Source organism: Citrus clementina, unplaced genomic scaffold (genome assembly GCF_000493195.1).
Source record: "Citrus clementina cultivar Clemenules unplaced genomic scaffold, Citrus_clementina_v1.0 scaffold_2, whole genome shotgun sequence".
NCBI lineage: Eukaryota > Viridiplantae > Streptophyta > Magnoliopsida > Sapindales > Rutaceae > Citrus > Citrus x clementina.
This window is the reverse complement of record NW_006262688.1, coordinates 1,262,118-1,287,643: the sequence shown is the minus strand read 5'-3', so window position 1 is coordinate 1,287,643 and position 25,526 is coordinate 1,262,118. Positions and strand designations below refer to the sequence as shown.

General features: G+C 35.6%; 1 protein-coding gene and 1 non-coding gene across 2 annotated transcripts in view; one reads left to right on the top strand and one right to left on the bottom strand.

Annotated features, from left to right (window-relative positions):
* The first annotated feature begins 994 nt into the window (after positions 1 to 994).
* The window catches only part of LOC112100760 (syntaxin-22-like), a 26,834-nt gene continuing 2,302 nt past the window's right edge, over positions 995 to 25,526 (top strand). The window contains exon 1 of the mRNA XM_024190227.1: positions 995 to 1,095. Within this exon, the coding sequence (XP_024045995.1) occupies positions 995 to 1,095 (101 nt within the window). The remainder of the gene's footprint in view (positions 1,096 to 25,526) is intronic.
* Positions 23,770 to 23,876, bottom strand: LOC112101295. The gene has a single exon (XR_002907422.1). It is a non-coding gene; the product is annotated as a small nucleolar RNA R71 (small nucleolar RNA).

The window sequence follows — 25,526 nt, the reverse complement described above, 5'->3', positions numbered from 1 at the left end:
CAATTATTACAAGTAAACAAAAACTACTTAAAGAGGCTGAGAACACGAGATTCCAGATAAGATTATTAGTGGCTATGAGAGGGTGACATGCTGTCAACATCACTATCGACATCTGCGAAAGGTTCTTTCCACCAAGGTAAATTGGCATAGTATTGACGAGTTGGTGAATCTATCAGTGGAACTGAACTGGTTGAAGGTGCACCAATTGTTTCTGCAGGATGTAAGATTAAGGTGAATTCTTCCCAAGGATCCTAGGAGTCTTGGAAAATCATGTTGGTATAGTCTGGTCTTTGTTCCTTAATCAATATTCCAGTGGATGGAGAATTACTGGGTGAGGGTATTTTAGCAGTGGGAATGACTATAAGTTCATGATGTGGACCGAGGGAGGTATGTTGAATGTCGGTTGGTGTAGGCTGAATATGGTTTTGTTCAAGAAGGTAGTTCTTCAAAGTAGAGACAAGGTTAAGGGCGTGTGTTAGCGGAAAACTATGAGGGACAGTTTTCCACTCATAAGCTTGGTCTTGTGTCCAGAAGAGTTTGGTGACAGGATGTTGGAAGTAGGGACAATGGATAATGAAAACTGAGGTGAATTGTTCACCTTCTTGATGAGGGAGAAGATTGAGGTGATGGTGGTTTATGATAAGGCTGAGTTGTTTTCTCCACCAGGAAAGAGGAGAGAACCATTCGAAGAGAGTCCATAGCAAGGAATGAGCTTAAGTTGGATCAGTGAGATGTCTGAACATTGTTTGTACAGGAAAAACAAGTTTAGTGGCATATAACATAGTGAGGCACCCACAGTTCATCTTCTGTGACGTCTCTGGAGGGATCAATGGTGAGTCATGTGAGAAAAAGGTAATCAGGGTGAAAACTAGGAAAACCATATGACTGAGTATGATATATGTTCATGAAGTAGCGAAAAACAAACTTCTTAGCAAAGTCCTGGATTTGATAGGGACTAGAAAAACTGAGATTACATGGAAAAGACTTTTTTATAATGGCTGAGTTTGGTAGAGAAGAAGTCATGAAGATTACTGGTACTGTAACGGAGGAGGAAATGAATGTAAAAGAAGCTGACAAAGGAGGTCTAGATAATAGGTCAGGAATGAGATTTTGGTCTCCCTTGATATGCTGTACTGAAAAATCATATTTGAAAAACCATGTATTAAGACAGAGAAGGTGTTTGTCTGGTAGTGTCTTATTTTTGAAATTAAGAATTTTCGGAAAAGATGAGTTGTCTAATCTAACAAGAAAATTATGACCAATGAGATGAAATTCAAACTTTTAAATTCCATCTTTTACGGCTAAGATCTTCTTGTAGATTACGTGATAATGTTTTTCCGATTCTTTGAATTGACCACTCGCATGAGCACATTAAGATTCTTTTCCATCAAGCTTTTCCAAAAGTACTGCTCCCCAGTATTTGTCACTTGCATCTGTTTGGAGAGTGCGTTGTTCTTCAGTGGGAATCTTCAATGGAAGTGGATGTTGAGTAATCTTCTTCAGGTGTTGAATTGCAGCAGTCTAAGAAGGACCCCATGGTGGGACAGATTTCTTTCTTAACAACTAGCTGGTGTGAACAGTCACATGAGGGAAAAAATCCCGAAGATAATTTACAATGCCTAGAAATTGCTAAATTTATTTTCTGGACAAGTGTTCATCAGGAAAATGGACCAATTTTTGAGCTATGTGTGGACTAGGACGGTAATGACCATTTTTAATGACCATTCCAAGAAATTCTACAGAAACCTGGCCTATGATGCTCTTCTTTTCAGAAAGTATAATGCCATGTGACTCTACTATCTTGAGAAAGTGGGAAAGTAGATCTTGGTGGGAGTCATGGTCTTTAGAAAATAAGAGCACATCATCTATATAGATAACTGCATGGTGGAGTATAGGTTCAAAGATTTTGATCATGGCTTTTTTAAAAAGTGAAGGTACTACTTTGAGACCGAATGGTATTACTTTTCACTGGTAGTGGGTATTTGGAATGCAAAAGGCAGTTTTATGACGGTCAACAGGATGAATTCCTAATTGCAAGAAGCTAGCTTTATGGTCAAATTTGGAAAAGACCTTGGCATCACGAATATGAACAAACAAAGACTGAATTTTTGGCAAAGGGAATTTATCATCACGGAGGAAACAGTTGAGAGGCTGGTAATCTATGACAAGACTTTTTGACCTCGGACTATTACAGACCGTTTTTCCGCATAGAAGGCTTGACAAGACCAATATGAATTTGTAGGATCAATAAGCCCTTGTTGAAGTAACTGAGAGCTTTCTTGTTGTGCTTGTTTAAGGTCAGATGGTGTCATACCAGGATGGGTAGCTTTGGTAGGATTGATGTCTTCGTTAAGCTTGAAGAGAAGCTTAATGAAGAAGCTTTCATTTTTCCACAATGGAGATGGATGTGAAAATTGACTATGACTTTTAGGACAGAAAAGAAGAAATCGATCTTTGTATGAGCCATATGAAGGAGGAGATTTTGATATGGAGAATAATCTTAGGACATCAGTGTATGGTTGAAACATTTGTTTGTACTGAATCCCAGAGGCTAAAATATGAAGGTTTTTAATTAGGTGAAGCATGTCAAACCCGATTAAGAGATCCTTATCAAGTAAATTGGATCCAACAATTTTGATCCAAAGGACACAATTAGGAAATAACTGAATACCAACTGGTTTTTTGGTAATTAGGTTGGTCTGGAATAATTCTCTATTGGCTACTCTGAAATATTCTTTGTGTTTTTCCCAAAAATGAGATAGGAGGATGGATCGGTTAAGCATACTTTTTTGTGCTCCAGTGTTAATAAATCCAATGAGAGAAATTGGTTTGTCAAAATTTTTGGGCGAGAGATGGATTTTGATTGAAGGAATTGGTATGACTGGCTGGGTTGTTTGGATCTGTTGCATTGTTTGGATTATTGAAACACTTTCTGGGTCGGAGTGGTCTTCTGTAAGAACAAAAGCAGTTTGTTTGTCATGATTTTCTTGTTTTGAATAAAAAGATTCAACATCATCATTGTCTGAGAGCATCGAAGAACTTTGAAGATGTTCAATGAGACGAACTGATTTAGAAGGGCAGTTTGGACAATTTCTTGCGAAATGCCCTTTCTTTTTACAGATAAAACAACGACTACTTTTGGATTTTGAGGACTGGGTAGAATCGTTTTTCCTAAAAAAGCGATAGGGTTTTTTGGGTCTGGATGAAGTTTGGTTTTTCTTGCGTGTGTGTCGGTATTTCTAAAAATGAGATTTTTTCTTGGTCAAACAAGTGCAATCTTTATCACTTTTACACTTGATCGAGAGATGAGGTTTTTTGCAGGCACTTTTTGAATGGCTGGTTGTTTTCCATTAGATCTTTGAAAAACTCTTTTTGTTCACAGAGCATTTCCAAACAATTTACAGCCAGCTGATAGATTTTTCCCAAAGAAATGTTGGCAATATCCAATTGATGAATAGTAAATTGTCTCTGTAATTATGGTTGGATCTCTTTGGGAAGAGATGCTACGAAGATGTGCTTTAACGAAGGATCATTAAAGCCATTAAGCTTGTAGTACATCGTAGACATCCTTTTGTAATGGAAGTCAAGATCTTTTATTTGCAGAGAACAACACTTTATTTGATGGAATTCTCATCGTGTCTGTTCATTTACAGCAGTTGCCTCTCCAAGGAATTGTTCATAATGATACCAAGAACTTAAGGAATTTCAGCTTGGACCAACTGAAGTTGTCTGTATTGGCCAAGACTTTCAAACCAATCTCTTAGGGATCCAGTAAATCGAGAACTGAATTATTCAAGGACTATTTGAGATGTTGCTCCAGTTCTGGGCATCTGGACATCTATCCATGCTGAAAATTCTTGGAATCGAATAGGCCATTTGGCTTTTGGGATATCATCAAAAGTAAACCATGGGCCATTGGAAGGTTTGAGAGGATTGTCATAGGAAGATACAGCGGGGTTAGTATCTGAATCTGCTTCTTTAACAATCATTGTTGTTGGAGGTGGAGATGAAAGAGATGGATCGTTAGACCCCGTAGAGGGTTGGACCATTAGCAATTTAGAGATATCAGCCAAATCCGCTTTAGAGTCTGACGAAAAAAGGGATTCTTTTGAGGATTTTTTAGAGGACTCTTGATCAGAAGAAGTATCTTCTTATTCAAATGAAAGAGAACAAGCTTGGGTCGAATACTAATGTAAGGGTGTTTTTTCTTTTGGTTTAGGTTCAGAAGTTGATTTTGACGAAAATTGTGGATCTGGTACAGTTAGTGGCTGGTGGTAGACTGGTGGTGATTCTACTGTCTCTAGTTTGGTGGGTTTGGGTTTTTACTTAGGTGGAGCTGGAGTTGGGGTTTGTTTGGACAAAGTATGGGACAGTCCAAAAAATTTAGCATAATCTACTGGCTACTGGGAGGAAGATGATGTATAAAACGTTTGATAGGTATTGAAGGTTGGTGTATGGAGAGGGAGAGTAGGAGATTTTGCAAATAAGAAAAGTTGTTGTTTATCTGCATCTATTCTGGATAGTTCAGCTTTTAGCCTTTTGATCTCTGCTTCTTTTTGGTTGATTTCTGGACTCTAGTATCTATTTTGATCATCATCCGAAGTTCTGAATCAAGTTGAGAAACTTGATTTTGCAGATTGAGATATATCTGTTCAAGTTTAGTCGTGATTTTATCAACTTTGTTGTCTGTCTGTTTGACTTGAGAGCCTAACTAGACTATTCCAAAAGGCTAGAATGTAATTGTATATCCGCAGGAAACTAGCGACATATATTTTGATGGTCATTGTTGTGCAAATTTTATTGAACTCGCAAGTGCACGAATCTATTGTAGAATAGATCAATGGTGACGAGTGACGATCCCACGAGGAGGTGGATTTTAATTGTGTGTAGAATTAATTTTCTAAATGGGTGGATGGATTTGTGGTAAAAGTGATTTAGAATATCTTAAAATTAAAATTGGAATGGCGGAATTAAATTAAAGTGGAAACTATTATAATTAAAGCGCTTGGGTATCTGGATCCGCATCAACATGCACCATGGGCTAAATATTCTTTATTAGTGCCAATTAAATCATGAGGGGGGAATCCACACCTCATGAACCACACTCTAATCAATATAGTGCTAAGGGCTTATTGTGCCAAATAATAATAACCTTATACTAGGAAGCCGGTGAAACCAGGACGGTATCTAGACAAGATTATTACTATTTGTCAACGAAAAGTCAAAACATCCACAATAATTAAAGGGGAAGAGAAAATAATTTACCAAATAAAGCCTATGGCACATGTTGAGACTTCACCTTCAACCCAAGCTTGAAAGAAAACTAGCTAGTCATAATTGAACTAGGGGAAAACTGAAAATTTATTAAAATACGTAGAAAATACAAGATGGAGAAGGAATTACAAAAAATGGAGCCAAAAATAGATTCAGAGATGCCAAATTAGGGGGGGAGAGCCCCCTTTTTATAGATACATAGAGTAAATCATGGCCATCAGATTAAAAATATTTCGGACGCTTAGGATTGTGGCACATCATCAGTCAACAGTACGCGGTTTGACCACACGCTTTGAATAGTAACACGGTTTAACCACGCGGTTTGAGTAGTGACACGGTTTGAACAGTAACGCGGTTTGGTTAAAAATAATCCTGTGTATATGCATGTACCGTACGTGTGATTTTTGGTCCACTAACATGCTGCCACGTCACCGATCAATAGTACATAAGAATTTTAGTCCAACGGGATCGTGACACCTCATCAGTCAATGCCACGTCATCGGTCAATGCCACATCATCGATCCGTCTATGTGAACAGTGTCGTGAACAGTAACGTAGACAGTACCGTACATGTGAACAATGTCATTTTTCCTTTTATGCTCCTCCTATGGTTTTCAACTGTTCTGAGTTCAAAAGTGATGTCCGTTTTGCTGTCTGAACTCTCGTTCATTGTGAAATGACCATGATGCCTCTAAAATACATAAAATACTTAATTAAAATAAAATACACATAATTAAATCACAAGAAGCTTAAATACATAAAAGTAAGGATGTTAGTAAGACTTGAAATGTAAAATGACGATTTTCTCCTTTATAAATATACACTTTCTAACACTCAACACACCCCTCAACCAGCTTATTGCCAGTCCCTAGCAAATAAAGCGAAAACAAAATTCAATTCCAAAATATGTTTTTTTAAAAATACTCGTATTTATTCAATCAGACTAATGATAACAATCAAATAAAAGTATAAGCATTATCTCCAGTCTAAAAAAATATCACACCCACATCAACCATCCACATGAATCAGCCTAGTAGACTTTGTCACAGCTACTTTCAAGAATGACATGTCAAGCCCCAAAATCTCACTGGAAGTAGTGACACTCTCACAAGGAAATTAAACCCAATAAATAGTCACTCCAATGAATGCTAAATTTGAGAGAAAATAATACAGAAGTGATATCACACGCTATCACCAAGATGAAAGAAATTTGCCTACAACTTAAAAATAACATGATCTGAAGTCAAAATGCTAGTCAACCCAATGTATTCATTTTTTTTTACTTTTTATTTATTTTTTTTTATGCATCACTACATCTTTGTAGCCCATATAACTAGCTTCTACTTCATATTATAGATCCTTAAAATTAAGAACTTTTATTAGGACGTAACGTAGGTTAGGGTTATGGCTAACAAATGAAGGAAAATTGGAAAAATAAAATATATGTTTGAGAAAAAAATAGAAATATTTTGGAAATTGCAAGATGCATTTTGCTTATTTATTATTTTTTCTCTTTTTTTCTATTTTTTTCAAATAATTTTTTTTTTTGGTTTTTTTGTTTTTTTTTTGGCACAATTTCACTAAACAAAATAATTATTTACTTTTTTCTCAAACATAAATAGGTGATGGAACTTGTAAGATATCGGGTAATACTCCAAATCGGAGTGGGTCAAGATGATAAGTCGACAAAGAAAAGTTTTTTTTTTCTTTAAAGCTCAAAAGGGTTAACTATGGATATTTCACAAAAAGGATGGCTGGAAAGGCTCAAACGGGTCAAAGATGGCATTTCCATAATCTTTTAGAGCTCTAAATAATCTTTCATATCTATTAATTAGATGGACCTTCAAGATGTAGCAACACACATTTTTTTCTTTTTTTATCTTACATATTTTTTTTAGAGAGTTGACTCAAAAGAAATCTAGAGATGGTATATAAAATAATAAATTGATAAGTTGTATGAAGAATGGGCAAAAATAGTTACTCTCCAAGAAAAATGATAGGCTCAAAAACTCACTTGGTACTTATTATCACATGTGCATTCCTTCAAGCAATTCATATTTGTTTCTGACATCAACATGTAGAGTAGCAAACATAACGTAACATCACTTAAGATCAAAGATAATACAAATACTAAAATTTGAAATTCATCATGTCATCCAATGTTAAAACAAATCACACAATTTTTTTTTAAACGATAATCTACCCCCCAACCTATTCTAAATATGAAAAGAAAATATGCATGCAGAAAGGTGAAAAATGATGCAGAAAATCTAATTAGAAAAGTTACATTTAAAATGATAGAAAAAGAAAATGGGGTTTTTTTTTTTTAACTAAGAAGATGCGTTTTTAGAGTCACTACACTCCATATTCAGTCATTTTTGACTCAAAAATTTGAAAGTGTATATTTATAGAGGAGAAATTATAAGGAAATATTTTTTTTAATTAAGAAGATGTATTTCTAGAGTCATTACACTCCATATTCAGCCATCTTCAACGCAAAAAGTTAGCCACGGTTAGTCTCTACAACAAAAAATTAGTAAAAACTTAACCAATATTCCACAATTGTCGATTATTCCCTCCCCCCAACCAGAACGAAACATTGTCCTCAATGTTTTAAAGGAAATAAGTAGAGTTTAGAAGACATCACTTGGGTGGTGCAATACAGAAAAAAAATATTTACAAGCAGAAAGTTAAATCTAATTTGTACTTCTTACTGTGGCTACTGTTACCATCATTATTTGGACTCTCCAACACAAAGGTCCAGGGGTCTGGCTCCGGTCTATAAGCTTGTAACAGATCAAGTAGCTCATTAGCAGTGTGAGCATAAATAAAAAGGTTTTTCGCTGTGGAAGGAATGAAATAGTTTTTTATTGCATGGTTAAGAAATACAATGAAACCATCATAAAAATTATTGACATTTAACAAACCGATGGGTTTCTGGTGAATGTGCAGATGGGCCCAAGCTGCTAATGTGATAAGTGCCTCTAGCATTGCAAGATCTCCTGGTAGGAAAATAAAAACATCAGCATGATTAAGCATTTCAGTTATTATTTCTTGCATACTTGAGACGACTAACGCTTCTCCAGTCGGTGAGTCAGACAAACTGCCCAAAGTTTTTAGGGCCCTTGGAATGATGCCTAAGACTTGGCTTCCTCTGACAAAAGCAGCTTCTGAGACCAATTTTGATAACCCACGGTTAACTCCTCCATACACCAAGTGTAATTTTCTCTCTGTTATGCTTCGACCAAGATCTATGGTTGCCTCAACAAACTCTTTATGTTTGCCATAGTTAAATCCAAAAAGCACACAAATGTTCTTGAATTTTCTATTGGGAGTAGTTGTCATTGGGATACTTCTCAAAAATAATTTGTGAGTGCTTGACAAAAAAAATCATATTTAAGAATCTTGGTGACAGTGGGTCACAGCTGTGTATGAGGTAGCATGTCAGTGTCAAATAACATGTAAAGCACATGGCTCGCGAGTCAAAAAGGAAACAGTAAAAAGAAAAAGAAACAATGATAAAATAAAATTATTAAAGACAATAATGCAAATGATAAAACAACAGTGAAATAAAATAACAGTGAAGTAAAAGGATATTTACAGGTAGTTATGACTGTGGCTCACATCTTCCTCTGGTTTTACATCCAGAAACGGGTTGAACACCCTCTATGGTCGAGGATGGGCTTCCCATCTAGTTTTCTTATAAACTGGCAAACAAGGTGGTTTGTAGTCAGATTCCCGAGACTATATCGTGCATGCTCTTTCTGGAATAATGACCGTAATTGGAGAATCACTCCTTGCACATATCCACTGGGATGCGTTTCAAGAGACAAAAGGATATCATCCAATGACTTCTTATTCAAGCTATCCCTAATAAATTGAATCTTATCTTCTATGTTATCAGACACTATTCCTAAAGAACATGATTTTTTATCGCAACTCATTCTGGCACACTTATGACAAGCAACAGAAATTCTTCGAGCTCTTCGTTTTCTTGCATAATATCCTTTACCACAACCAGACATGTATGCAATTAATTTTGGAGGCAACTCACTTGCCAAACATACTTTGGCCTCGATTAACCAGCGGAAGTCAACAGGTATGATATTCCTTATGAGCAATTGCATGCATTCAGACCGAGCTTTATAGATTGTAAGGAGGGAATTCTGGGGAAGTGAAAGGAATTGATTGTAAAGCTTTGCTAAAATCTCATTTTTGTCCATACCTTCGCCTCAGAATATAAGTTATTATGGGAAACTGAAGTAACCGACTTGATTGTGACGGAGTACCGTTATCCGCCACTTCACCGGGTAACAAACTAAAGCACACAAACAGAAAAACAAACTAAAACACACAAAGAAAATTACAATCGTCCTCTTATTGAATTTACCTCAAGCTCCAACTAGATGTTGTAGACACCTCTCTCAATATCTCTGAGTTGGCTTTTTAAATCCTCAACATGGGATACCAACTCTGTTGGTTAAAAAGCCTAAATACGATGTGTTTTACAAAATCGAATCTGCCTTTTAAAATGAGATTTTACACGTTGAAGTGGTCTAAGAATCGATGTATTGGGCTATATCACAATTTCAAAAATTATTGGGAATAATTAGTATTGTTTCAAAATTCTAAAATTGGATCTGTTTGTAAAGTTCTACGATATTTTGGGCCATAGTATAATTATAAAAAGTTTTGGGAAACAATGTAATTTTATGAACAGTATAATTATAAAAACTTTTAACTTAACGTAGAAATTAAATTAGCCACTCATATTTTAACTAGGGGGTAAAATGATAATTTTATTAGCATACATAGAAAATAAAGATGGAGAGACAATTATAGAAAATGGAGATCAAATTTGGATTCAGAACTATCAAATTAGAGGGGAGCGCTTTGTTTATAGATGCAATAATTAAATCGTAGTCGTCGGATGAAAATAATTCAGACGCTTAGCATTACACTACGAGGCAAGATTTGATTAGTTATAACATATCATCAGGTCTAGTTATATGCTGCCACATCATCGATCGGTGCCACATCAACATTTATTCGGTTAGTAGGATACTACCACATCATCAACTAATGTCACATTAGTATTTTTCAAGCCAATAAGATATTGCGACATCATCTGGTCAATGCCATGTCAACTGAGCCCCACTAAAATCTCAAAATTATGATTTTGCCCTTTATACCTTTGTTGAGTGTTAGAAAATGTATATTTATAAAGGAGAAAATCGTCATTTTACACTTCAAGTTTTACTAACACCCTTACTTTTATGTATTTAAACTTCTTGTCATTTAATTATGTGTGTTGTATTATAATTAAGTATTTTATGTATTTTAGGGGCATCATAGTCATTTCACAATAAACGAGAGATCAGACGGTAAAACGGACATCACTTTTGAACTCAAGACGGTCGAAAGCCTTAGGAGGAGCATAAAAGGAAAAATGGCACTGTTCACATGTACGGTACTGTCTACGTTACTGTTCGTGACACTGTTCACATAGACGGATCGATGATGTGGCATTGACTGATGAGGTGTCACGATCCTGTTGGACTAAAATTCTTATGCACTGTTGATCGATGACGTGGCAGCATACCAGTGGACCAAAAATCTCGCGTACCGTACATGCATTACACAGGACTATTTTCAACCAAACCGCGTCACTGTTCAAACCGTGATACTGTTCAAACCACGTGGTCAAACCGTGTACTGTTGACTGATGACGTGGCACAATCCTGAGCGTCCCAAATGTTTTTGATCCGATGGCCATGATTTACTCAATGTATCTATAAAAAGGGGGCTCTCCCCCCCTAATTTGATATCTCTGAATCCATTTTTGGGATCCATTTTCTGTAATTCCTTCTCCATCTTGTATTTTCTACTTATTTTAATAAATTCTCATTTTGCCCCTAGTTCAATTATGAGTAGCTAATTTTCTTTCAAGCTTAAGTTGAAGGTGAAGTCTCAACATGTGTCATGGGCTTTATTTGGTAAATTTATTTTCTTTTCCCCTCTAATTTTTGTTGATGTTTTGACTTCTCGTCGACAAATAATAATAATCTTGTCTAGATACCGCCTTGGTTTCACCGGCTCTCTAGTACAAGATTATTAGGAAAAATTCCTCTAAAATGCAAAGACCCAGGCTCCCCCACTATCTCATGTAGCATAAGGAACCACACAATTGAAAATGCTTTGTTGGATTTAGGAGATAGTGTAAATCTGTTGCCTTACTCAGTATTTTTGAAACTTGGACTTGAAGAATTACACCCAACTCCAGTAGTGTTACAGCTTGCAGATCGGTCCACGAAAATATCTCGTGGTATTGTGGAGGACGTGCTTATCCAGGTAGACAAGTTTTATTTTCCTGTTGATTTCATTGTAATTGACACTCAACCAATACAGGATTCAAGGAAGCACATTCCCATTATTCTAGGCCGACCTTTCTTGGCAACTGCAGATGCTCACATTTAATGCAGGACTGAAAATATGCAGTTGTCCTTCAGCAACATGACTATGGAGCTGAACATCTTCAACATTGTCAAACAACCTCACAATGCAGATGATGAAATTGTTGATATGGATTTAATAGAAACAATAGTTGATAATACTTTTCTTTCAAACTTTAGTGATGATCCTTTACAGGATTCAAGGAAGCACATTCCCATTATTCTAGGCCGACCTTTCTTGGCAACTGCAGATGCTCACATTTAATGTAGGACTGGAAATATGCAGTTGTCCTTCGGCAACATGACTATGGAGCTGAACATCTTCAACATTGTCAAACAACCTCACAATGCAGATGATGGAATTGTTGATGTGGATTTAATAGAAACAATAGTTGATAATACTTTTCTTTCAAACCTTAGTGATGATCCTTTACAGGATTCAAGGAAGCACATTCCCATTATTCTAGGCCGACCTTTCTTGGCAACTGCAGATGCTCACATTTAATGTAGGACTGGAAATATGCAGTTGTCCTTTGGCAACATGACTATGGAGCTGAACATTTTCAACATTGTCAAACAACCTCACAATACAGATTATGGAATTGTTGATGTGGATTTAATAGAAACAATAGTTGATAATACTTTTCTTTCAAATCTTAGTGATGATCCTTTACAAACATGTTTAACTCACTTTGGTTTGGATTTTGATATTGACAGATCGATCGACGAGGTCAACGCCCTACTTGACTCAGCACTATCTATGGACACTAATAAATAGAAGTCAAGAGTTAAACAACTAGCACCAACAGAGAAGAAACTCATCCCATCATCAAAATCACCACCGAAACTCGAGCTCAAACCATTACCCAACACATTGGAATATGTGTTTTTGGGAGAAGAAAGCACCCTGCCGGTAATCATCTCATCATCCCTAAATGACGAACAAAAAGGTAAGTTGTTGGATGTTTTAAAAGAGCACAAAGGAGCATTAGGATGGACTATAGCGGACATAAAAGGTATAAATCCAGTAGACTGCATGCATTATATTCACCTTGATGAAAATGCTAAACCTACTAGGGAAATGCAACGTCGGTTAAATCCTAAAATGAAAGAAGTTGTTAGAACTAAAGTTCTTAAGCTATTAGATGCAGGTATCATTTACCTAATTTTTGATAGTTCATGGGTCAGTCCTGTACAAGTTGTCCCCAAAAAGTCAGAAGTCACAGTAGTTACTAATGCTGATAATGAATTGATACCAACTAGAGTAACTACAGAATTACGTGTATGTATTGATTATAGAAAGTTGAATTCTGTCACACGTAAAGACCATTTTCCTTTACCATTTATCGATCAAATGCTTGATAGATTAGCAGGCCATGAATTGTATTGCTTTCTAGATGGCTACTCAAGATATAATCAGATTCCCATAGCACCAAAAGATCAAGAGAAAACCACTTTTACTTGCCCTTTTGGCACTTTTGCATATAGGAAGATGCCATTTGGATTATGTAATGCACCTGCTACATTTCAACGATGCATATTGAGTATTTTTTCTGATATGGTTGAACGATTCCTTGAAGTCTTTATGGATGACTTTTCTATCTTTGGTGATTCATTTGATCAATGTTTACATTATCTAACACTAGGTCTACAGAGATGTATCGAGAAAAACTTAGTCTTAAATTGGGAGAAGTGCCATTTTATGGTAAAACAAGGTATTGTTCTCGGTCACATCATTTCGAGCAAAGGTATTGAGGTTGACAAAGCTAAGGTGGATCTCATTTCTAATCTTCCTCCACCTAAAACAGTACGAGAAGTAAGATCTTTCCTTAGGCATGCTGGTTTTTATAGACGTTTCATTAAAGATTTTAGCAAAGTTTCTAGACCCTAATGCAATCTACTTGCTAAGGATGTACCTTTTATCTTTAATGATTCATGTCTTATGGCTTTTGAAAAATTAAAGCAATTGTTGACATCATCACCCATCATTCAGCCCCCAAACTGGAACTTACCATTTGAACTTATGTGTGATGCATCTGATTATGTAGTAGGAGCAGTATTAGGACAAAGAGTTGATCGAATTCCCCATGTTATTTACTATGCTAGTATGACATTGAATGATGCACAGTTGAACTATTCAACTATTGAAAAAGAAATGCTAGCAGTAGTGTTTGCATTAGAGAAATTTTGATCTTATCTCATTGGTTGTAAAATAATTATATTCACGGATCATGCTGCTCTTAAATATCTTCTCACAAAGAAAGATGCAAGAGCTAGATTAATTCGTTGGGTGTTACTTTTGCAGGAATTCGACTTGGAATTTAAAGATAAGAAAGGCGCAGAGAATGTTGTGGCTGACCATCTCTCTCGTCTCCATTTTGACATAACTACAGATCCATTAACATTGAATGAGTCATTTCCAGATGAACAATTGATGAGTGTGGAAGTATTACCATGGTATGCTGACATAGTGAATTATCTTGTTACAGGTCAACTTCCAGAGCATTGGACCAAGCAAGACAGGGCCAAATTTTTTGCAGAAATAAAGAATTTCTTTTGGGATGACCCTTATTTGTTCAAGTATTGTGCAGATCAAATTGTTAGGCGATGTGTCCCAGAAAGTAAAATTCAGAATATCCTTTCATTTTGCCATGAACAAGCTTGTGGAGGCCATTTCAGTGCTAAGAAAACAACTACTAAAGTTTTACAATGTGGTTTTTATTGGCCAACTATATTTTGAGACGCTTACACTTTCTGTTCTTCATGTGATAGGTGTCAACGAATGGGGAGCATTACACGAAGGAACATGATGCCACTAAATCCAATTTTAGTGGTTGAGATTTTTTACATATGGGGTATCGACTTCATGGGACCCTTTCCCCCTTCTTTTGGCCTTCAATACATATTGGTTGCTATTGACTATGTATCGAAATGGGCAGAAGCAATTCCATGTAGAACCAATGATCACAAGGAAGTGATAGAATTTTTTAAAAGCAACATTGTTTCACACTTTGGATTCCCTCGAGCGATAATCAGTGATGGTGGTGCCTACTTTTGTAACAAAGTATTCAATCACTCACAAAGTGGCGACCCCATATCATCCGCAAACCAGTGGCCAAGTTGAGATCTCCAATTGAGAAATAAAGCACATATTAGAAAAGACGGTGAGGCTAGACAGAAAAGATTGGTCATTAAGACTTGATGATGCATTATGGGCATATAGAACGACTTTCAAGACCCCGATTGGGATGTCACCCTACAGGCTAGTGTATGGAAAAGCTTGCCACCTACCTGTAGAACTCGAGCATCGTGTATATTGGGCCATCAAGAAATTCAACTTTGACATGCAGCAAGCTAACTCAGAAAGAAGATTGCAACTGGCAGAACTTGAAGAAATTCACAATGACGCATACAAAAATGCCAAGATTTACAAGCAACAAATGAAAGTCTTCCATGACAAGCAAATTATAAGAAAATCATTCACTCCAGGTCAGAAAGTGCTTTTATTCAATTCTCGCTTGCACTTATTCCCAGGTAAGTTACGCTCTCGATGGTCTGGCCCCTTTATTGTTCATACTGTTTTTCCACATGGGGCAATTGAAATTAAGGACCCAAAGAATGGTGTCACGTTTAAAGTTAATGGTCAAAGATTAAAGCCATATCTAGAGTACCAACCACATGGAGAGGACATCGAAATAAATTTGAGAGATCACCAGATTTGAATTAAGTTTTTCTTTCTTTCTTTTTGGTGATTTGATTTTTTTTTCTTTTTATTATTCTTTTGCTAATTGAAATTATTTTTGCATAAGTGTGTTTGTTTAACCATTAAGTTTTCTCTTATCATTGTTAATCATGAGTACCATAGCTAAACAGTTCCTCCTTAACATTCTTAAACCACTTCAACGTATAAAATCTCATCTCAAAAGACAAATTCGATTTTGTAAAACACATCGTATTTGGGCTCTGCAACCACCAGATTTAGTATCCTATGTTGAGGATTTAGAAAGCCAACTCAGAGACATTGAGAGAAGTGTCTACAACATCCAGTTAGAGCTTGAGGTAAATTCAATAAGAGGATGATTTTAATTTTCGTTGTGTGTTTTAATTTGTTTTTCTGTTTGTGTGCTTTAGTTTAATACCCCAGTGAAGTGGCGGATAACGGTACTCCGTGACAATCAAGTCGGTTACTTCAGTTTCCCATAATAACTAATATTCTGAGGTGAAGGTATGGACATAAACGAGATTCTAGCAAAGCTTCACTATCGATTCCTTTCACTTCCTCAGAATACCCTCCTTACAATCTATAAAGCTCAGTCCGAACGCATGCGATTGCTCATGAGGAATAACATACCTGCTGACATCCGTTGGTTAATCGAGGCTAAAGTACGATTGGCAGGTGAGTTACCTCCAAAATTTATTGCATACATGCCTGGTTGTGGTAAAGGAAATTATGCAAGAAAACGAAGAGCTCGAAGAATTTCTGTTGCTTGTCATAAGTGTGCCAGAATAAGTTGCGATAAAAAACCATGTTCTTTAGGAACGGTGTCTGATAACAGGGAAGATAAGATTCAATTCATTAGGGATGGCTTGAATAAGGAGTCATTGGATGATATCCTTCTGTCTCTTGAAACGCATCCCAGTGGATATTTGCAAGGAGCGATTCTCCAGTTATGGTCATTATTCCAGAAAGAGCAGGCACGATATAGTCTCGGGAATCTGACAATAAACGACCTTGTTTGCCAGTTTATAAGAAAACTGAATGGGAAGCCTATCCTCGACCCATAGAGGGCGTTCAATCCGTTTCTGGACGTAAAACCAGAGGAAGATGTGAGCCACAGTCGCAACTACCTGTAAATATCCTTTTACTTCACTGTTATTTTATTTCACTGTTATTTTATCTTTTCCATTATTGTCTTTAATAATTTTATTTTATCATTGTTTCTTTTTCTTTTTACTATTTCCTTTTTGACTCGCGATCCATGTGCTTTACGCATTATTTGACATTGACATGCCACCTCATACACAGTTGTGACCCACTGTCACCAAGATTCTTAAATATGACTTTTTGTTAAGCATTCACAAATTACTTTTTGAGAAATATTCCAATGGCAGCTACTCTTAATAGACAATTCAAGAACATTTGTGTGCTTTCTGGATTTAACTATGGCAAACATAAAGAGTTCGTTGAGGCAGCCATAGATCTTGGTCGAAGCATGGCAGAGAGAAAATTACACTTGGTGTATGGAGGAGGTAACCGAAGGTTATCAAAATTGGTCTTAGAAACTGCTTTTGTCAGAGGAAGCCAAGTGTTAGGCATCATCCCAAGAGCCCTAAAACCTTTGGGTAGTTTGTCTGACCCACTGACTGGAGAAGAGTTAGTCGTCCCAGGTATGCAAGAAAGAATAACTGAAATGCTTAATCATGCTGATGCTTTTATTTTCCTTCTAGGAGATCTTGCAACACTAGAGGCATTTATCACACTAGCATCTTGGGCCCATCTGCACATTCACCAGAAACCCATCAGTTTATTAAATGTCAATAATTTTTATGATGGCTTTATCACATTTCTTAACCATGCAATAAAAAACTATTTCATTCCTTCCACAGCGAAAAAGCTTTTTATTTGTGCTCACACTGCTAATGAGCTACTTGATATGTTACAAGCTTATAGACTGGAGCCAAACCCATGGACCTTTGTATTGGAGCATCTAAATGATGACGGTAACAGTAGCCGCAGTAAGAAGTACAAATTAGATTTAACTCTTCGCCTGTAAATATTTTCTTCTGTGTTGCACCACCCAGGTGATGTCTTCTAAACTCTACTTCTTTCCTTTAAATCATTGAGGACAATGTTTCGTTCTGGTTGGGGGGAGGAAATAGTCGACAATTGTGGAATCTTGGTTAAGTTTTTACTAATTTTTTGTTGTAGAAACTAATTGTTGCTAACTTTTTGTGTTGAAGATGGCTGAATACGGAGTGTAGTTACTCTAGAAACGCATCTTCATCGTTTGAAAAAAAAATTAAAAAAAATTCAGACATTTTCTTTTTCGTTATTTAGCTTTGATATTCATTTTTCTTCCTCTTTTTAATTTCTCCTTTATAAATATATATTTTTAAATTTTTGAATTGAAGATGGCTGAATATGGAGTGTAATGCCTCTAGAAACGCATCTTCTTAGTTAAAAAAAAAAAAGAAAAACCGTTTTCTTTTTCTGTCATTTTAATTGTAACTTTTCTAATTAGTTTTTCTGCATCATTTTCACATTTCTGTATGCATATTTTCCTTTCATGTTTAGAATAGGTTGGGGGGTAGGATGTTGTTTAAAAAAAAAAATTTGTGTGATTCGATTTAACATTGGATGACATAAGTAATTTCAAATTTTAGTATTTGTATTATCTTTGGTCTTAAGTGATGTTACACTATGTTTGCTACTCTACATGATGATGTCGGAGACAAATATGAGTTGCTTGAAGGAATGAACATGTCATAATAAGTACCAAGTGAGTTTTTGAGCCTATCATTTTTCTTGGAGAGTAACCCCCTTGCCCACTCTTTATACAACTTAGCGGTTTATTATTTTATATACGATCTCTAGATTTCTTTTGAGTTAACCCTAAAAAAAATTGTAAAATAAAAAAAATGTGTATTGTTACATTTGGAGGCCCATCTAACTAGTAGATATGGAAGATTATTTAGAGCCCTAAAAGACGATGGAAAGACTATCTTTGATCCGTTTGAGCCTTTCTAGCCATCCCTTTTGTGAAATATCTACAGTTAACCCTTTTGAGCCTTAAAACAAAAAAAAAAAAAAAACCTCTTCTTTGTCAACTTACCATTTTGACCCACTCTGATTTGGAGTATTACCCGATGTCTTATAAGTTCCATCACCTATTTATGTTTGAGAAAAATATAAATAATTATTTTGTTTAGTGACGTTGTGCCAAACAAAAGCAAAAAAAAAATTGTTGTTTTTAAAAAAATAACAATAATAGGTGAAATCCACCATGCAACTTCCAAAAAAAAAAACAAAACAAAAATCTCCGCATTTTTCTCAAACATACACTTTGTTTTCCTTATTTCTCCTCCTTTGTTAGCCATGTCCCTAGCTTACGTTACGTCCTAATAAAAGTCCTTTTTAATTTTAGGAAACTATAGTCTGAAGTAGAAGTTAGTTATATGGGTTAAAAAGATGTAGTAGTGTATAAAAAAAATAAAAATAAATAAATTGGGTTGACTAACATTTTTATTTGACTTAAGATCATATTATTTCTAAGCTGAGGGCATATTTCCTTCATCTTGGTGAGAGCATGTAATATCACTTCTTTATTATTTTCTCTTAATTACCATTCATTGGAGTGACTATTTTTATTGGGTTTAATTTCTTTATGAGAGTATCACTACTTCCAGTGAGATTTTGGGGTTTGACATGTCATTCTTGAAAGTAGCTATGACAAAGTCTACTGGGCTGATTCATGTGGATGGTTGATGTAGGTGTGATGTTTTTTTAGACTGGAGATAATGCTTGTACTTTTATTTGATTACTATCATTAGTCTGATTGAATAAACATGATTGTTTAAAAAAAAATTATTTTGGATTTGAATTTTGTTTTCGCTTTATTTGCTAGGGACTAGCAATAAGCTGGTTGGGGGGTGTGTTGAGTGTTACAAAATGTATATTTATATAGGAGAAAATTGTCATTTTACACTTCAAGTTTTACTAACACCCTTACTTTTATGTACTTAAACTTCTTGTCATTTAATTATGTGTGTTGTATTATAATTAAGTATTTTATGTATTTTAGGGGCATCATAGTTATTTCACAATGAACGAGAGATCAGATGGAAAAACGGACATCACTTTTGAACTCAGGACGGTCGAAAACCTTAGGAGGAGCATAAAAGGAAAAATGGGCACTGTTCACATGTACGGTACTATTCACATGTACGGTACTGTCTACGTTACTGTTCACGATACTGTTCACATAGACGGATCGATAACGTGACATTGACCGATGATGTGGCATTGACTGATGAGGTGTCACGATCCTGTTAGACTAAAATTCTTATGCACTGTTAATCGATGACGTGGCAGCATAACAATGGACCAAAAATCTCGCGTACCGTACATGCATTACACAGAATTATTTTCAACCAAACCGCGTCACTGTTCAACCCGGGTCAAATCTTGTTACTGTTCAAACCGCGTGGTCAAACCGCGTACTGTTGACTGATGACGTGGCGCAATCCTGAGCGTCCCAAATGTTTTTGATCCGATGGTCATGATTTACTCAATGTATCTATAAAAAGGGGGCTCTCCCTCCCTAATTTAATATCTTTGAATCCATTTTTGGGATCTATTTTTTGTAATTCCTTCTCCATCTTGTATTTTCTATGTATTTTAATAAATTCCCATTTTGCCCCTAGTTCAATTCTGAGTAGCTAATTTTCTTTCAAGTTTGGGTTGAAGGTGAAGTCTCAACATGTGTCATGGGCTTTATTTGGTAAATTTATTTTCTTTTCCCCTCTAATTTTTGTGGATGTTTTGACTTTTCGTCGACAAATAATAATAATCTTGTCTAGATACCGCCTTGGTTTCACCGGCTCTCTAGTCATGAAATGACCAAAATATCCCTTAAATACATAAAATACTCGAATTATAAAAAAAAAACATACAATCAAAGTTTAAAGGACTTAAACACATAAAAGTAGAAATGTTAGTAAGACTTGATGCACAAAATGAAAATTATGCATTCTCTAGTACTTTATAGATTCTTACAAGATCTTTTATTACACCCTAAGATGTCGTAGTTAGTGTACCTATCAGTTGCCTCTTTCTTTCTTTTCCCAAGCAGCTCATTAGGATATTTCTTTCTTGCCATTTTTTTGGGTCTACCAACTTGAGTTAGCATTTCTAGTGGCTTAATCTCTGAATCTTCAATAACAGGCCATATTTTTTTATCAAGCAAAAGCTTTATTGATTCAAAGTAAGTGCCAATATATAATTCAACTGTGAGACATAGATTCACATAATCAATAGACAGTTCACATCTCATTGCCACATGCGACATGACATGTTTGCAAGAGATTACACTAATTTTGTATGCCCGACAATTACAAATTTCTCTATCTAGATCAACTACAAACCTTTCTTGTGTTTCATCATCTAATCATCACCTTGCATGCTCTTCGTTATTACTTATTCACATTCAATTTCTTCTAGATGTTTAGAGGAAGCTTTCCCTTCCATTTCTTGCTCTCCTTCAATCTCTTTTTCAATCTCCTCATCACTTTTATTCTAATATATTCCATCAAAATAAGCACCAGACTGCCTCTAAATTCTTCGAACCAACAATTCCATAAGTCTATCATGTCATTAATCGTAATATCAGACTAAACAAGGCTATTAAAAGCATGGTTAGCCCACTATGTCTTATCAATATTTCTAAATATGTGTATGCTTCCTTTTTTTCCTCTTTAATTTTTTTTCATGTAGTTACTAAAATCATCTTCATATGTTGTTCTTGCTGCTAACTAAAACAATGCTATAAACATTTGTTCTGGCCATTTGCCTCTGAAATTGGCAAATATATGCCTAGCTTAGTACCTCACAGTTGAGCTAGACCAAAATTATTCTAAATCAGCCAATATGCCTTTTTATTTGTCGTCATGAATGTAACAAGGCTATCATATTCAATATCAAGCCATTCCCTCAAAATGCTCAAGGACCACCTCTAACTCTCTCCACATTCTCTCTCACATATGCAAACAGTGATAGGGAAAACACCACTATTTCCATTTAAGGTAATTACTGACAACAATACTCTACTATAAGGGCTTTTCAAGTGACACCCATCAACACCAACAAACCAACCACAACGCTTGATGACATGCTTCAAAGCTAGAAAACAAAATGTAAATAATCACTTTATGAAATGAGAGTTATCATGACACTTTTAGAATTAAATCAATATTACTTGAGATAAAATCATGTGTTTTTTATTGCATTTTGGCTACATTTTGAATGAGCAACCATTTTAGTTTATTTTTAATAAATTGAGTTTGTTTTAGATCATTTTGTGCTTAGTTTATATGTATGATTGTAGCTGACTGAAAAGTTCAAGTTGATGGATGGAATGATATTACAATAAACTTGCAGAGATAATGAAAGAACTTGGCTACAAAGGAGTGAAAATAAGTTTGAATTAGTGAAGATGTTGTAGTCATTGCTGCAGTAATCTTAGAGCAATGTCAGACTGGATTTCGTGCGCAATAACTAAAAAATTACAATATGAAGTTTTCAAAAGTAGAGGATAAACGCCACACACTTTGGGTTGCCCTAATTCCAATTTATAAAAGAAGTACGCATGAAAAGAAAAAGGGAGAGTCATCACTTAGGGAAAAATTACAGAGACAAACAAAAGAAAAAAACTAGAAAATATGAGAGATTTGAGGGCTGCAACAGAAAATTCACAAAAGAATAAGAAAGAGAGATCGCAAGAATAGGCGGACTTTAACTTTTTATCTTGTTTTTCTTATTTTCTATTTATTTATGAGAATGTATTTGATAGCTAAAGTAGTTTTTATGGTTGTTTTATTGCAAATCATGAACTGAATTCTATTGTGGTTGAGTGATAAACAATTTTAATGGGTGTTTGACTGATATACGTGCATTGCTCTGTATTTGTTATAGCATTTTGTTTTAATTTTACTTATTGCAATTACCTATTTTAGTTGACCAACCATTTAGATGATACTAACTAAGAAGGAGCCTAAAAAAAGTCTGATTAGAACAAATTAAGACAATATTTGGTTTTAGATTGGGTTTCTCAAGTTAGGTTAATCTCAATTTAAATAGGGTCATGCTTAATTTAAAATTAGTGAAAAATTAGCCATAGGGATTCACCTTGTACGGTAATTGGAACCTAGAACGTTTAATGTCATTGTTAGGTTGCATTAGGTATCAGATATTCAACAAGTGACAACTGAGGATACATGAGAGATTCTGTAATTGACAAAATAGTCAATGCACTTAACTACTCATTTCCCATTAATTACATCATTGTGTTTGACGTGAGAATTTTCCTTATTGCATTTTATTTATTGAGTTTTTATTTTAATTAGTTCATTAGTTTTATTAATTGTGTTATTTTCATTTAGAACAAATTTGCACTGCTAAGATTGTTGTAGCAAATATGATAACATTAATCCCTATAGAGATGATCTAAATACTCATCAGTATATTGCTCATTGTGTACACTTGCACATTAACACCTATAACAATTGAAATCACCCAACAAGTTTTTGACGCCATTGTCTAAGATTGATTGTTCATTGTGACTTGTGAAATTAATCTTAATCAGTACTAACTTTTAATTTAATTTTAATTTGTTTTTGTTGTTGACAGAAGAGCTCTAGCAACCCTTGCATGGGCAAATATAAACCTGTTGAATTCAAGTTTGATCCATAAATTGAAAGAACTTCAAGGATATTGATAAAGGAGCAAATAAATTCAAAAGTTGATGTAACAATGCATGAATTGCAAGATATGGGGAATTTGAACCCCAGAGGAGAAATACAACCAATAAATGCACAAAGAGGTCAAGAAGGTTGGAATAGGCAAATTATTTATAGGCAACCAAGGAATAACAATATTATCCATATGGTAGATGGTAGAGACAGAGCCATTAGAGATTATACAGTGTTGACCTCTCAAGCCATAAACCCTTGAATAGTTAGACCTGAAGTTCAAGCTGATAATTTTAAGCTCAAACTAGTGATGTTTCAGATGCTTCAAATAGTAGGGCAATTTATTAGGCTACCATTAGAAGATCATCATCTATATCTTAAGCTAGTTTTGGAAATAAGTAATGCTTTCAAGATAACTGAAGCATCATAGGAAGCATTGAGACTCAAAATTTTTCCATTCTCTTTACGGGATAGAGCAAGAGCATAGTTGAACTCCCTAACACTTGACTCCATCACCATATGGAATGACTTGGGGGATAAATTTTTGATAAAATACTTTCCACCAACCAAGAATGAAAAATTGAGAAAAGAGATCACATCATCCCATCAACTTGAAGATGAAAGCTTGTATGATGCATAAGAAAGAATCAAGGAGTTACTCAATAGATGTCCTCATCATGGTATTCCTTGCTGTATACAGTTAGAAACCTTTTACAATGGTCTTAACCGAAGCACTAGATTATTGGTGGACGCTTTAGCAAATGGGGCCTTGCTATCTAAGTCCTACAATGAAGCTTATGAAAATTTAGAGATAATAGCCAACAACAACTATCAGTGGCCATCTACCATACAAGCTACAGTAAGAGGAACAACATGAGTCTATATTGTTGATGTCTTGACAGCATTATCAGCCCAAGTAACCTCATTAACAAATATGATGAAGGCTACAACTACTGCTCTAGCAACTATTAACCAGATTGCTGAGGTCTCTTATGTTTATTGTGGAAAAAGGCACTTATTTGACAATTGTCTTGGGAATCCAGCCTCGATTAACTTTAACAGACAGAATCAGAACAATCCATACTCAAACACTTACAACCCAATATGGAGATAGCCCCAAAGCTTCTCACGAAGCAATTAGAATCATAATGATGCAACAATCAATGGACAAAACATACCTGCTCAACACCCGGATTTCACCAGCAAAATCAAGGGCAAAAAAACACCAGCAATAGTTAACTCAATTCTCTTGAAGCTTTGATTAAGAAGTACATTGTGATGAATGAAGTGTTGTGCAAATTTTAATGTACTCGCAAGCGCACGAATCTATTGTAGTGAAGATCAATGGTGACGAGTGTCGATCCCACGAGGAGGTGGATTTTAATTATATATAGAATTAATTTTGTAAATGGGTGGTTGGAATTATGGTGGAAATGATTTGAAATATGCTACAACTTAAATTAAAATGGCGAGAATAAATTCTAAAATTGGAATTGCAATGGCGAGAATAAATTGAAGATAATTCTATTGAAATGACGCACTTGGGTATCCGGATCCGTATCAACATGCATCATGGGCTAAATAATCCGTATTAATGCCAATTAAATCATGAGGGGGGAATCCACACCTCATGAACCACGCTCTAATCAATATGGTGCTAAGGGCTTATCGTGCCAAATAATAATAACCTTGTACTAGAGGGCCGGTGAAACCAAGGCGGTACTAGACAAGAATATTATTATTTGTCGACGAGAAGTCAAAACATCCACAAAAACTAGAGGGGAAGAGAAAATAAATTTACCAAATTAAGCCCATGACACATGTTGAGACTTCACCTTCAACCCAAGCTTGAAAGAAAATTAGCCACTCATAATTGAACTAGGGGCAAAATGGGAATTTATTAAAATATGAAGAAAATACAAGATGGAGAGGGAATTACAGAAAATGGATCCCAAAAATGGATTCAGAGATATCAAATTAGGGGGGGGAGGCCCCCTTTTTATAGATACATGGAGTAAATCATGGCCATCGGATTAAAAATAGTTTGGACGCTCAGGATTGCGCCACGTCATCAGTCAACAGTCCACGGTTTGACCACGCGGATGAACAGTAACACGGTTTGACCCGACTTTGAACAGTAACGCGGTTTGACCCGGATGAACAGTAACGCGGTTTGGTTGAAAATAATCCTGTGTGATGCATGCACCGTACGCGAGATTTTTCGTCCACTGATATGCTGCCACGTCACCATCAACAGTACATAAGAATTTTAGTCCAACAGGATCGTGACACCTCATCAGTCAATGCCACATCATCGGTCAATGCCACGTCATC